The 15,328-nt window shown below is 35.1% G+C and overlaps 1 protein-coding gene and 1 long non-coding RNA gene across 2 annotated transcripts; one reads left to right on the forward strand and one right to left on the reverse strand.

The window, feature by feature from the left end:
• Nucleotides 1-516: 516 nt before the first annotated feature.
• On the reverse strand, nt 517-3,457 carry LOC145014744 (uncharacterized). Its single transcript, XR_013665604.1, has 2 exons — nt 2,447-3,457; nt 517-969 (listed from the first exon to the last, which is right to left on the reverse strand). It is a non-coding gene; the product is annotated as an uncharacterized LOC145014744 (long non-coding RNA).
• Nucleotides 3,417-6,807, forward strand: LOC145014743 (cathecol O-methyltransferase 1-like). Its single transcript, XM_078973173.1, has 4 exons — nt 3,417-3,877; nt 5,605-5,915; nt 6,147-6,211; nt 6,286-6,807. The coding sequence occupies exons 1-4, from the start codon at nt 3,498-3,500 to the stop codon at nt 6,580-6,582; spliced, it is 1,053 nt and encodes a 350-aa protein (XP_078829299.1). The 5' UTR covers nt 3,417-3,497; the 3' UTR covers nt 6,583-6,807.
• The last annotated feature ends 8,521 nt before the right edge of the window (nt 6,808-15,328 follow it).

Below are 15,328 nucleotides of genomic sequence, written 5' to 3' on the forward strand. Positions count from 1 at the left end.
TCTTGGTCTCCATTTTGTTCACAATTTGCCTTTTTCATCCGAAGGCAACACACGCTGACATATGTCAGCTCCTTCTAGCCTCTTCTCTCCAATCAACTATGGATTGACCGGTCATAGAAGGTAAATTGGTAAAACCGAACATTTTTTATGGTATTTGAGTCATGCATAAATTTCAACTTTGGCCATAGAAGGTGAAGGGGGAAAACTAAACAATTTTTCCGGTATTTGAGACATAAACGAACATAAATTTTAACTTTGGGTAAAACCGACAAAAACTTAAAAACTTAAGATTTTTTAAGACATTAACTCTTCTATTAAACGTATGTTACAACTTATAATTTAGAACCAAATACCCTAACTAAAAATCTAATTACCCAAGAATTACTACTAACAAAATCCCACAAAAAAAAAAAAAAAAAAAAAAAAAAAAAAAAAAAAAAACCCCACTTATAATTTAGAACCAAATACCCTAACTAAAAATCTAATTACCCAAGAATTACTACTAACAAAATCCCACAAAAAAAACCCACTTTATAATTAGTAAATTCAAATAAAAGAAACTCAATCATTTTACTGTTAAAGTTAACAAATACTAATTAAACCAACAACTAACAATTATTACAAACAATAAACAAATAAAACTAATAGTTGCATTTATTTATTTACGAAAATGGAAGACGACTCCTCGGGTTTTTACATCGAAAATTGGCAGGAAAGGTTGAGAAAAAAAGGGTAGGGAATGAATAACTATATTAAATTAGAAGAGAGCTATAAAAGATTTATGAAATTTCAAATGTTTGGTGCAATCAAATATCAAGTGGAGACGGAACTGTAAGGTGTTGTTTGCTTTTCTGAAGTCAAAATATCTGCAGTCTGCGGATTACATCTGCAAGTCTCTGCAGCAGAAGAGGTGGATCAAACGTCTGCAGTCTACAATAAGAAGACTGTTTGTTTTTTAACGTCTGCAGGCTGTTAAAATAAACTAAATGGTAAATAAAATGGTTTTTAAACACCAAAATTCTAATAACAATTATATCGTAGAACATTAAAATGGTTTTTAAACACCAAAATTCTAATAACAATTATATCATACATTAAAATAAATCTCATGTTTTACACATTTCAACACAAAATCAACATATAATGACTTGAGATTTCACACTTTCAGCTAAAAAACTGCTAATAAACACAATTATTCGACAATTTCAGCAAATATATATATATATATATATATATATATATATATATATATATATATATATATATATATATATATATATATATATATATATATATATATATATATATATATAGAGGGTTAGATTCATTTGAGACCACCTATATTTTGTGAGACGCATTTTTTTATTTTTTTTTATTTTTTTTTATCTTTTTTAGTTAATTCATGTTCCGAAAATAATATTTAAAAAAAAGAATTTTTTGATTTTTCCATTTATTTTGCATTTAAAAATTATTTTTAGAATATGTACAGTGTAATATTCTATTTAGAATATTTCACGTATTTTTCAAAAAAAAATAGATTTTTTTTTAGTTAATCCAAGTTCCGAAAATAATATTTAAAAAAAGAATTTTTAGATTTTTCCATTTATTTTGCATTTTAAAATTATTTTTTAGAATATGTTAGTGTAATATTCTATTTAGAATATTTCACGTATTTTTCAAAAAGAAAAACGGAATTTTTTTTTTTTTATATTTTTTTATATTTTTTTTATTTAATTCAAGTTTCGAAAATAATATTTAAAAAAGAATTTTTGGATTTTTCCATTTATTTTGCATTTTATAATTATTTTTAGATTTGGTCTCACGGTCTCACAAAATTAGAATGGTCTCAAATGAACCTGAACCTATATATATATATATATATATATATATATATATATATATATATATATATATATATATATATATATATATATATATATATATATATATATATATATATATTTCATATTTTCAGCAAAAAAAAAACAAAATATAAGCATCATTATTTGGCCAATTCAACGCAAAACAACACATCACAAACATTATTTCAGCAAAAATAACACATAAATATCAACATTTCATATTTTCAGGAAAAAAAAAACAGCATATAAGCATTATAATTTAATTTCAACACATCAAAAACATTATTTCAGCAAAAGTAATACATCAACATCAACAATTCAAAATTTTCAGCAAGATAAATCAAGAAAGGTAGTTTTTTTTGGCTGAAAATGTTCCAGCAAAACAGCACATGAAAAACAATGTTCCAGCAATATTTAACAAAAAATTAAACAAGAAATGATACTTTCTGATTTTTAGCAAGAAAAATAAACAAGAAAGGCTACATAAACAACAAGTAATTTCAGTAAAATGGATAGTTTTCAGGAAAAATAAACTTCAATTTCATGTTAAAACAAGAAAAAAAAATCAAAGGAGAGGTACTTACCTGGATAGCGGCGTCGGTGGTGCTTTGGACAGCAGCGTCAAGCAGAGCAGACGGGCTGAAGAAGACCAGCAGTAGAGGGGCAATCGATTAGGAAGTCAATTGGAATGAAGGCGTTGGAGAAGAGAAGATGCGTTCGTTTTTTTTTAGGTTAAAATCGATGGTGCTCCTTGTCTTGACGGCGGCAACGAGAGGAGGAGATAGGATGAAGAAGACCACCGGTGGAGGGTAGTCAATTGAAGAAAGCGGTTGTCCCTCTTGTATGTCGTCGATGGTATCTTTGATTGGAATGAAAGCACTAGAGAAAATATGCGTCCTTTTTTTTAAGTTAAAAAGGTTTGAAGACTTGTGAAGACAATAGTTCATATATGTAATAAGAAAACCTCGTGCAGACGTTTTTACATCTGCAGACTTTCAAAAAACAAACACTTTGCAAAGGCATATGTCTGTGCGTAATCTGCACCGCGCAGACAAAAGTGATTGTGCAGATCGGCATAAAAAAACAAACAGCTTCTAAGTTTATAAAATCATATGTTATACTCATCACTAACCATTATAGTAGTGAGTGACAAATTTTTTTATTGTAGAGAGAGATAAAGAGAAGAAAAAGAGTGACAAATTTTTCTTTTGATTGGGCGTGCTCATCCATTCCTGGCCACAAATCACAACCAAAAATAACCACCAAGGGCCTGTACACTAACCACGATCGTGACGCGTGGACGACGAGTGGTATCCATACAACCCACATGGTCTAATAAAAAAACATGTGTTTAATACAACAAGTGGGACACACATTTAAGAGGGGTCATTGCACCCCACAACCAATACACTTGTCATCCCTACCCTATCTTGAGCATGAAATAACCACCGCAACAATCACTTCGAAATGCATGGCCTACGTGGCCCATGCACATGCATGCGTTCCCAAAACCTCAAAAACAACCACATAATTCTGTCGAGGGGTTTTTACGTATACATTATATAGAGAGGAGAAGCAAGCAGGGACACCAAATACCCATAAAGCTTGACAGCCTGTAAATATTCAGACTGAAAAATGGGTTCGGATGAGGAGCAATTCGCATACGCAATGCAACTGGTTACCTCCATGTCCCTCACCATGGTGCTGGTGAATGCAATGAAGCTCAAGATCTTCGAGACTATAGCAGAGGCAGGACCTGATGCACGGCTCTCGGCTCATGAGATCGTATCCCGTTTGTCCATGACAAATCCGAGTGCTCACCAGATGCTCGATCGAATGCTTCGGTTGCTCGCTACTCATTCTGTTGTAACCTGCAATCAACAAGAACGTGAGTTTGGTCTGGTTCGAGTGTATGGACTCACCCCCGTTGCCAAATACTTTGTTCCTAACAAAGATGGGGTGTCCTTATGTGCTTTGATGGAGTTGCTTCAAGATAAAGCTTTCGTTGATAGCTGGTATGTTTAATCCCACTAAACAGTTTATATCAAAACAATGGGAGAAGTTTAGGAAATATATATATATATATATATATATATATATATATATATATATATATATATATATATATATATATATATATATATATATATATATATATATATATATATATAACTTTTATTTAGTTCAGTCACAGGTTTATAAAACTTTTTTACCGAATTAACGGATGAGGGTAACATGTGAATTAATAGAGTATGGGTGTTATCTAATCTATGTGCAAAATCTGACTGGGTGGAATCCGCTCAAATAGCTATAGATTAATTAGTTAAGCTCCATAAATCACATAAATTGTCAAATCGATCATAGAAGGCTATACACATTATTTCACTCATAATAGGTACACGAAGCAATTTAGGAGTAAGCATGAATTATCCATTTTTAAAGATAAACCTTGAAGCGTCTCCAACTCTTGTTTTTCCTTAATAACAACTAGAAAGTTACCCCACTACGCGGGTACCAGAAGCTTTCAATGTTGCTTCCGAATCGATAAATATAATAGACGTAGAAAGTGTAAGGATGAAAAGTCTGGGCTTTTGCCCCGGACCATTTGTTTCTCATGTTTTTATAAAAAAAATATAAAAGTTTTGACTGCAAGGACCAAAAGTGTCAAAATGTTTAAAAAATTAAAGGGGTAGAAGTTAACAACTTTTTAGAAAAGAGATCAAATTTGTCAAATCATTAAAAATTTGTGGCCAAACTTTAAATATTAAAAGGTTCTTAAAAAGTGTAAAAATATTGAATGCAAGGACCAAAAGTATCAAAATGACTAAAGAATGAGAAACAAAGTTGCCAAAAAAACATCCAAATTTACTATTTCTAACTTTGAAACCCAACAATAATACAGGGACCAATTATGCTAAAAAAATAACAAGTTAAGTATTTCTAAGATTCATTTCTTTATTAATAATAATAATAATAATAATAATAATAATAATAATAAAATACTATTAGCTTTTAATTATTATTATTGGACATGAAAACTTTTTTAATGGTAAATACAATCTTTAGTAAACTCTAACTTTTTAATTCTTTTATATGCTTTTTCGATATTGATAATTTATTTTATTTCCTAGATATTAATTAATCATTTTATTTTGTTATTATTAGATCTATTTGATTAAATATACAAAAAAAATGAATATATTTTTATAGAAATTTTTATCATAAAAGCTTTTTTCTTCAAAATGATACAAATACCAAAAATTTAAATAAATAAATAAATAAATAAAACATTATCATAACATAAGATTTTATTGTTCTTTTATATGTTAAAATATTATTATCAACTAATGTTATTTGTGAGAAATATAACACAGACTTAAAAATAGAAAAAATAAAATCATGATTATAGTTTATAAAAGGTTAATGGTTGGTGTAAGTTTATAACAACAGTTTTTCAATCAAAATTAAAAGCTTTTGAGAGGTTAACCATTGTGAATTCTTTTTTCTATGGTTTATCACAGACTTAAAAATAGAAAAAATAAAATCATGATTATAGTTTATAAAAGGTTAATGGTTGGTGTAAGTTTATAACAACAGTTTTTCAATCAAAATTAAAAGCTTTTGAGAGGTTAACCATTGTGAATTCTTTTTTCTATGGTCTATAAACAAGATTAATGTTTTGCAACCGGTGAATTGTTCTTTGATTATTAGGGTGATAGACTTTTTTTGTTTATTGAACAAGGTTTAAACTCAAAGATTCATTGTTAGAAGGAGGTGTTCCATTTGATATGGTTCATGGAACACATGCATTTGAATATCCAGCATTAGATGCAAAGTTCAATGAGGTCTTCAACAATGCCATGACGAATCATACTACTATGGTGATGAACAAAATTCTAGAGTGCTACCATGGTTTCGAAAACCTCAAGCAAGTGGTTGATGTAGGAGGTGGTTTAGGAGTCAATCTCAACATCATCATATCAAAATATCCCGGTATAAAAGGAATTAATTTTGATTTGCCACATGTGATCCAACATGCACCGGGCTATCATGGTATGTTTAGTTTAGGTCTTCTCAACCTTTTAAAATTAAAGACGATCAATCTGGGAAAAAAATAATGGAGCCTAAAGAAAAGAAATAGGGTTAATTGAATTTCAAACCTAGAGCCAAATGTAAATGAAATCTAAAACCAAGAACCGTTATGTTTTGGTTCTTTGATTTTTTTTGGTCCTAAACTTTTTTGACAACCTTATTTATTCATGTTTTTCTTATTGTAAAATGTAGGTATAGAACATATTGGAGGAGATATGTTTGAAGAGGTTCCCCCAAGTGATGCCATCTTTATGAAGGTAAATTTTCACGAATATCCTTACAATTTGAATTGAAGGTCTTTCTAATTGATGAAACATGAAACCTGGAATAGTGGATATTGCATGATTGGAGCGATGATCATTGTCAAAAGTTGCTAAAGAATTGCTACAAGGCATTGTCAAATGAGGGGAAGGTTATTGTAGTTGAGAGCATTCTTCCTTTTTTGTCCAACACAAGCTCTTCCGATAAAGTCACCACTCAAATAGATGCAATCATGATGACACAAAATCCAGGAGGAAAGGAACGCACGGAGCATGAGTTTCTTGTGTTGGCTAAAAGTGCAGGATTCACTGGAATAAAAATGGAATGCTTCGTTTGCAACCTTTGGGTCATGGAATTTTACAAGTAGAGTTTTCTCTAATTATATGTGTACTTTATATTTAATCATTGATGATATCTTGAATTATAAGTAATTACCTTAACTCCTAGATTAAAAGAGGTTTATTAATGTGATATTTACGCACATGAGAAAAATGGATATGTTTATCGAATAAATAGGATTTAAACTAAGCTTATATGACAAATTTCTCAAGGTTTTCAATAATGTTGGAGAGTTTGAGATCCATTATTGTAATTTGTCGAGAAAATGGATAAAGTTTTCGGTGTATAACAAGAATTACTAAAGCGCCGGTTTGAGCTTACATGCACACCTAGTTTCTTGTTAGTTTTTATTTTAATTTGATTTTGTTCAAAGACAAAAGGCAAAGAGGAAAAAACTTGTCTTCCTCTTTTTCACTACATGAAAGGAAAAGTTATCAGATAGTTGAAGTAGCTTAGATGTATTTTCCATAAATAGTTAAGATATAATTAGAAGAGAGAGGAAGTAGCTCATGTTGCAAAATAACTTTGCTAATGTGGGTTTTAGATACCAAAAGGTCATTGGCCTAGTAATTGTATCAGGTGTTTGTAATGTTTCCTTCTCCTAAGGGGTAAAATCGGTCCATTAGTTTTTAATGCTCTCAACAAGATTAAAAAAATTATGCCCCTGTATTTGTAAGTCCCGATTTCAATGATCCAAACCAGTGATCAAACAAATAGCAATCAATCAGAATAAGAATGAAGAAGAGGAAAGATTAAACCAAGCATGCACACGTTAAAATCACAAAAACATCAGGTATACCTTGGATACACACACATACGTCACCCTAAAACTGACACGGACACACTTTATTTATAGGACCACCAGTTGTACACGCGTGTACAGCCGTACACCCATGTACGGCCGTACACAGGGTGTACGGTCGTACACACGATTCTGGTCGTACATAGCCACACAACAGGCTACAAACACCATTACAAAGCCCAAAATCCTACCAAGACCTATACAAGATGGATGCTTAGCCCAAACCACTATATTATGACCTATCAATCTCCCCCCTTGGTTTGAGGCTAGCATAGACTTGGTCTTCAGTCTTTTGGTTTCTCGAATAGCCTTAGGTCAGATTTTCCCATAGATCCCATCCAGAGCCTATCCTTGATAATTGTGGCAACCATTCCTATAAATTCTTTTGTAGAAGCCTCCATGATCTCCCTCCTACACACGATTTGATGACGGGCCAAATTGTGAATCTCTCTCTCTCTCTCTCTCTCTCTCTGAATCTCAGAAGATCCTTAGCGCTAATGAGCCTGAGAACTCCTTCTTTGTTTTTGAATTTTATGGATGCAGTTGTTGTTTCATCATCAAAGGCCCAAAAATCCATATCAACAAGATATCCATCATGAAAATGTTGTGGGATTAGAATCTCCTTCAATTGGCTTGTAGTTGACCACAACATTATCTTCATCGGTTTGTCAGTTTTAGGATCAAGAATATCTTTGTCTTTTCTAACCAAAGTTTTCGCTGTCTTCATCATGGGGAAATTATCCCTGACCTGTCTATCTAAAAAGATGAAAGCGCTAGGATTTTTTGAAGGATTGTAGAATGGAGCCCTTGAGAGTTCAGAGAGATCAACCTTTATTCAGGAGTTGAAATAATGAATGCTTTTGTAGTACTCTGTATTTCTAGAATTTCTCTTAACCACCCACAGTTTAAGCTCATGATCATAGGCCCACATTTTGATCCCTATATGATCACCAAATTTTCTCTTTTCAAGATTTGTCACAATGAGTTGAGGTTCATTTGCGTTATGATTCTCATTTGAGTTCTTCATGAAGAGAAAACCTACTTTCTTCTCAGTTGTGATTGTTCTCTTTCCATGTTTTATTGTGATACGGGGATTGGCATTCACATGCTCTTTCTCAAATAGATTGACAATTCTTATTGTTCCTGTGGGTGGTTGATCAACATGATTTTCGCTTTCGGAAGGCTGGACGGGAGCAGTGGGAGGATCTTCAATACCATGAGGATGTTGAAAGAAGGACTGGAACTTATCACCAAAAGCTTCAAAAAAAATTCTTCAAGCTGAAGTAGAAAGCAGTCAAGGATCCAAGATTAGTTTGTAAATTAGAAATCTGTTTTGACTCCAATGCATTTCCTGCTTCAAGCTCAGCGATCCTGACATCATTTTTCCCAATCAAAATGTCCTTCTTAATATTTTGCTGATTGAGAATGCCAATTTCTTTTTTAAGCTTGGACACAACAAGATCAACATCCCCTGGATGAGCTTCCTTAATAGATATCCCTTTTCCACGTGAGGAAGGTTCTGAACTATGTTGTGCCAAGTGCCTTGCTTGATTGATGGAGGCTTCATCTAGCAAAGGCCTTTTAGGGGAGTATCCTTAAACAGCAGAAGATGTTCCAGTTTCATATATCGTACTTGGGACTTGTTGGGTAGGTACAGGTGGTGCAGTAGCTTTTGTAGTGGTGAATGTGGATGGAGCTAGCAGTGCTTGATCTTGAATAAACATTCCTGCTGCGGGTCGAGTCGTATTCTTTTTATAGAAGGCAAGGAGGTTTGTGTCGGTGTCGGATCACTTGTGGTTGGCACAGATGTATGAATAGCAGAATCAGGGGAGGAATCCTTGAAGTTTCATCCCTTTGGCTTGAAGTATCTTCCATCGATCTTGACGTAGGAGGCATAGTTTCGAGAATCTCATCAGCAACCCTAGTCTCAGTTGCTAATTGAACAACTTCATTGACCCTTGTAAAGAACTTGTCAACGAAATCCGAACTTAGACCAAAGTCATCATCTTCAAGACCAAGGTTAAGGGGGATTTCCTCATTGTTAAAGCATGTAAGGTCCATGTCCTTCAGAAAATCATCAACTTCATCATCATCATTTACCGTCACATTATCCATTAAATTTTCTTCAAACTCATCCTCATCATCACCATCTCCATCGTAATCACTCTGAACCTCCACGTTTTGCAGTTGGTCATGCTCCTTTGCCACGATTGTGATAGGAGGAACACGATCTTCTTCGTTTTCATGCTCTAAAGCCAAGATAACATTATCCACGGTTTCCGTGGGGCTTGAGAGATCATCAGACTCATAGTGATCACATTCTTCAATAAAGATGCCAAACTTGATCAGAGGATACTTTCCTTCAAAATTATCATCAGACTCATAGTTTTGCTTCGTCAATCCAAAGGCACTTGAACCAACAGACTTAAGGTCCAAGGTCTCTCCTCCTCTTTCTAACTCGTGGTGCATAGCATTGAAGATTAACTAAAGGAATCTTGGATACATGAGGAACTTATCTATGTTGTTTCCCTCAATGTTCACAATCATCTCGTTCAAAATGAACTTTGAGAAGTTGAACTCTATTCTTGAAGCTAAAGCAGCAATTGCATCGGTGTTGATCAGAGAGATTTCATCAGCTCCTGATTTCTGACCAGAGATACAGCTCACAAATACATGAGCTAAGTATCTCCAGTACGGAGATACTTAGATCATCTTGCTTGTTGCGATAAACCCAACATGTATCAAGAGACTTTTTGCCCTTAGGTAATTCAACCAACTTTCAAACCCCAAGTTTTTCAAATTGGTTTAATTCTTCATGCATAGCATCCACCCAGCTGGGCTCATTCAAAGCCATTTCAACATTCTTTGGCTCTATTTGAGAAATGAAGCAAGAGTAGTTGTACGCGGATTTCGGCAAATCGAGGGTCTAGACTACACTAAAGTTTATGCTCTGGGGGCAGGCTTGGAGGCTATTTGTATTTTCCTAGCATATGCCTCCTACATGAACTTCACGGTTTACCAGATGGATGTCAAGACTGCCTTCTTGAACGGTGCGGTGAAGGAAGAAATATACGTTGATCAACCTCTTGGGTTTGTTAACTCAAAATTTCCCAATCACGTATACAAGTTGGACAAGGCTTTGTATGGGCTACATCAAGCTCCTCGAGTGTGGTATGCCACTCTTACGAAGCACTTGCTCGAGCATGGCTATTCTCGTGGCATAATTGATCAAACTCTTTTCATCAAGCATGTTGTTGTCGATCAAATTCTGTTTCAAATTTACGTTGATGACATCATTTTCGGGTCCACAAGTCCCCAGTTATGCAAGGAGTTTGAAGTCGTCATGAATAAGAGGTTTGAGATGAGTTCAGTAGGAGAAATGACCATGTTTTTGGGGCTTCAGGTCCAACAAAAGTCAACCGGTATCCTGCTTCATCAAGCCAAGTATGTTGAAGATATGCTGGAGAAGTTTGGGTTTTGAGACGCAAAACCTGCTCTGATGCCAATAGCCGAGAGACCCCTGTTGAATCCAGATATTGACGGCGAATTCGTAGATTAGACTTCTTACAGATCGATGATCAGATCGTTGATGTATCTAACTGAGCCGACCAGATATTATGTTTGCAGTTTATCAATGCGTACGATATCAGGCTAATCCTAAAATTTCACATCTTATTACTATCAAAAAAGAAATTCAGTATCTCAAAGGCAGCCCAAAATTGGGTCTTTGGTACCCGAAAAATTCTGAATTTGATTTATATTCTTTTGGTGACAATCATTATGGAGGATGTGAGCTTAACAGGAAATCAGCCTCTAGTGGGTGTCAATTTCTCGGAGACCGGCTGGTGTCATGGCAGTGCAAGGAAAAGCACACCGTCTCAACCTCAACAGCAGAGCGGAATATATTTTTGGTTCTGCCTGTTGTTCTCAAGTTATCTTGATCCAAAATCAACTGTTGGATTGCGGTTTTAATTATCTAGAAACCCCTATCTTTTGTGACAATGAGGTTGCAATTCAGATTGACAAAAATCCAATCCAACACTCAAAAACCAAGCACATCGATATCAAAGTGCATTTCATCAGAGATTGTTATGAGCGTTCGCTCATTTGGTTGGAACAGATTCCCACTGCTAATAATGTGGTAGATTTGTTTACAAAACCATTTAACAAAGCTCGATTCGATGTGCTTGTGGGATTCTTGAAAATGATACGTTTTGAGGACTAATTTTTTGTTTTTTGTTTTAATCTAGTTTAAATTTGCGCATTTTAACTTCATTCTCACCCATGCACAAATTTAGGGGGAGAAATAAACAAAAACCAAACAAAAAAATAGAAAATAAAAAACCAAACAAAAAAATAGAAAATCAAAAAGACAAAAATATAGTGTATTTTTGTAGGTGTTGTGACTGGGGAAGTGATATCAACAAGTGAAGACGGGCAATCTGAATCAGTGTAAGGTACCAAAGCTGAATTGTCTAGACTCTGTGTTCGATGCGCCGGTAGGCATGAAAGATTTATATAGACTTGACTAGGAATAGATGAACTTAAGGAATCTAGAGACTTGACAAATCTTGACCTAGATAGATCCGTTTAGCCTGACAATACGATGCTCGAATAGGTTGAGCAGAGAGATATACATGGGAATCTGTGGATACATTAAATGATCTATATCTAGAAATGTGGATTAACTTTTCCTCGATGTGCGGACTTTATTCTTAATTCCGGTATTGACGGGGCGACCGAGGAATTACGATAAAATTAGGTATGTAGAAAGTTATTTTCTTTCTTTCTATCTGTCAGTCATACGTTCCTCCTCTGTGTGATCGAGAGATCCGACCTGGACAACATATGCAATTATATCTCTCTGCATCTCCTATCTACGCAATTCTTTCTACCTGTTAGTCATATGTTGTCTCCTTTGTGTGATTTATAATCCGACCTGGTACACAACATATGCACCATTCTACTTCTCAGACCTTCTAAAACTCTAGTCAGTCGTATGTTTCACCCTCTGCGTGATTGGAAGAGATTCGACCTGGGTATACAACATATGCATTCTAAATCTGACTTCTCCCATAATAATTGTCTGCTCATCTAAAGTAAGGAGTATTTTGGAAGTCCCTGATTATTGGGGTATATTAGGAAGCAAGAAACATGTTCTAGTACATCTAAAATTGATCAATTAATAGGTTTTCTATAGATCTCGCTGCTCAATTTAGGTGGACAACAATATCATTGGTCGTCGTCAGCTGAATAGCACATTAGAAACTTTATCTAGGAACATAGGATCCCAAATTGTCTTGTCACTTATAGCATGTCCAAAATCTTTTCACCATTTTTCATGCTTAAGTAAATCACAATACCGGCGATCGACCAGATTTATTCATGAAAGGGGAGGTACCGAAAAATGGATGAAGGCTATCTAATAACGTTGATCCCAATCTCACAAAAATATTATCTTCATTAGAAATTAGTGACATTTAATTTCAATTTTATTTTATTTTATTTTGATTTATCTTATTTTATTTTATTTTATCTTAATTTTAAGTCCTTGAAATTATTATTTTTAATTTTGTTGTGTTGTTGGGATTGAGTTCAATGCTAGTTGGGTTGCAGCCCATAACCGGGTTTTGGGGAGTATACAACCCATGTATGGTCGGACACTCTTCTTCTTCTCACTTTCTGAGTACGGCCATACACCCGACGAACTCTCTCTCTCTCTCTCTCTCTCTCTCTCTCTCTCTCTCTTAAAGCCTTAAAAACTCTCGATTTTCTTGAAATTAACCAATCAGCTATATAGGTATCTCATTAACGACCCTTGTGATGTTATTCTTGAGCAAAATCGACTAGAAATTCAGGGTTTATTGAAGGAAAAATGGGTTTTCGGCACCAATAAGACGTGTACAGCCGGACACCTGTGTATGGCTGGACTCCGGTGTACGACCGTACACCCCAATTTTTCCCTAAAGATGATAATTTCTCCATTGAAAGCTTAATTTAACTGTCAAACGGGAAAACACATGATGTTTATTGATAAATTTTTTTGTGTTTTTCTCACTTAGCTTGTTTTGTGCAGATCAATATGGCAGGTCTTAAATTTTCTATAGTTCACAACTTGGCCATTTACCTAGTTGATCCTCCAGAGGCTCACTCCAATTTCCAATTCATAGTCAATGGCTTAAGAAGATGTTGCTTGTTCACTGCTCTCACCACCAGTCTGGTCATCTATCAACGATTGGTTAAGGAGTTTTGGAGCAACGCAGTTGTGATAAAGGATGATAAGGGAAAAAAATATCTTGAAGCTTCTAGGCGAGGAAAGAAAGTCTTGGTAACAGAACAAATCCTTCGGGAAACTTTGCAGATCAGTGATGAACCTGAACTCCCGAAGGAGATTGATCTAGATCAGACTCAAGAGATTCTTGATCAAATGGGATACGAAGGAATTTTGTGACAACCGTCAAATTATGGTCAATTCAAAGTCAAATAAAGTCAACAAGTCAAACCGGTCAGCTCAACTGACCCTTGTGTACTTGGACTTACGTTCAGTATTTACTAAACAACCCACTATTCTAATAAGAAAACATGAATCGAAAAGTACGTACAACTAGATCTCTTTAACCTAAAAACTGTAGTACGTGGCAAGCCAAACTGTTAAAACAATGATGCATACTCATCGGGAATGTGTAAGATCCTTAAACAAGGCTTAACAAGGTTTACGAGCCATGCATTGCGATGCCGGACACTCACAATTGTCACACATGGATCCCCTCTCAATCGTTTTCACTCTATCTCTGTCTATGTCAAATCTCTCCCTAATCGCTCCAAGTGTGTGAAATCTCTCTCTAATATCTCTTTGTATGAGAAATCTCTCCAAGAATGTCAAATCTCTCCCAAATCTCTCCACGTATGTGAAATCTCTCCCAAATATCTCTCTGTATGAGAAATCTCTCCAAGAATGTCAAATCTCTCCCAAATCCCTCTAAGTATGTGAAATCTCTCTCAAATATCTCTTTGTATGAGAAATCTCTCCAAGAATGTCAAATCTCTCCCAAATCTCTCCAAGTATGTGAAATCTCTCTCAAATATCTCTCTGTATGAGAAATCTCTCCAAGAATGTCAAATCTCTCCCAAATCTCTCCAAGTATGTGAAAACTCTCGCAAATACCTCTTTGTATGAGAAATCTCTCCAAGAATGTCAAATCTCTCCCAAATCTCTCCAAGTGTGAGAAATCTCTCCCAAATCTCTCTCAAAAGTTTCCCGTAACTTTTTGGAATCATTCGGGTCATTCCGGCCCTTAACCGGGTCAAAAACGGCTTGAAACGGGGCGAAAACGAGAAAAATGGACCTTAGGAACCGAAACCCTCTTATAAGAGGCGAAGTTCCTTAGGACCGAAAGGTCTTCTTAGGGACCGAAAATAAGAAGACCGAACCCGAGCAGGAGGAACCAAACCCTAGAGCAAGAACCGAAACTACTGTTCACAACCGAGCGGTCGGTCCCTCTCGGTGCCTCTCGGTCCGCCCCCACTCTCTGTTCGCTATTCCACCTCTCGGTTCGCTATTCCGCCTCTCTGTTCGCTATTCTGCCTCTCTGTCGCGTCGCACTCTCTGTTCTCTTCTCACTCTCTGTCTCGCGCGCCTCTCTGTCCCCTCCCACCTCTCGGTTCCTTCCCTCCTTCTCCTCTCCTCTCGGTTCCGCCTCCCTCTCTCTCTCGGTTCAGCATAAGAGGGCCGAGCCTCGGCCAGATTTCGCATTTTTGTCATTTTCAGCCCATTTTTGATATTTTTAACATTTTAAGCCCGTTTTTCGTGATTTTAAAGCGGGATTTTCTCCAGAAATTTTATTTTAACATAATAAACTCTAAATATTCATAATTTAAACATATTTTGATGAAAATCATTATTTAAATAATAAAAATCAAATGGGTGAATTATTAAAGGTGGAGTGTTGACTTTGCCTTATCCAAAGTCACA

This window comes from Lactuca saligna, chromosome 9, assembly GCF_052625555.1.
Source record: "Lactuca saligna cultivar CGN05327 chromosome 9, ASM5262555v1, whole genome shotgun sequence".
Lineage (NCBI taxonomy): Eukaryota > Viridiplantae > Streptophyta > Magnoliopsida > Asterales > Asteraceae > Lactuca > Lactuca saligna.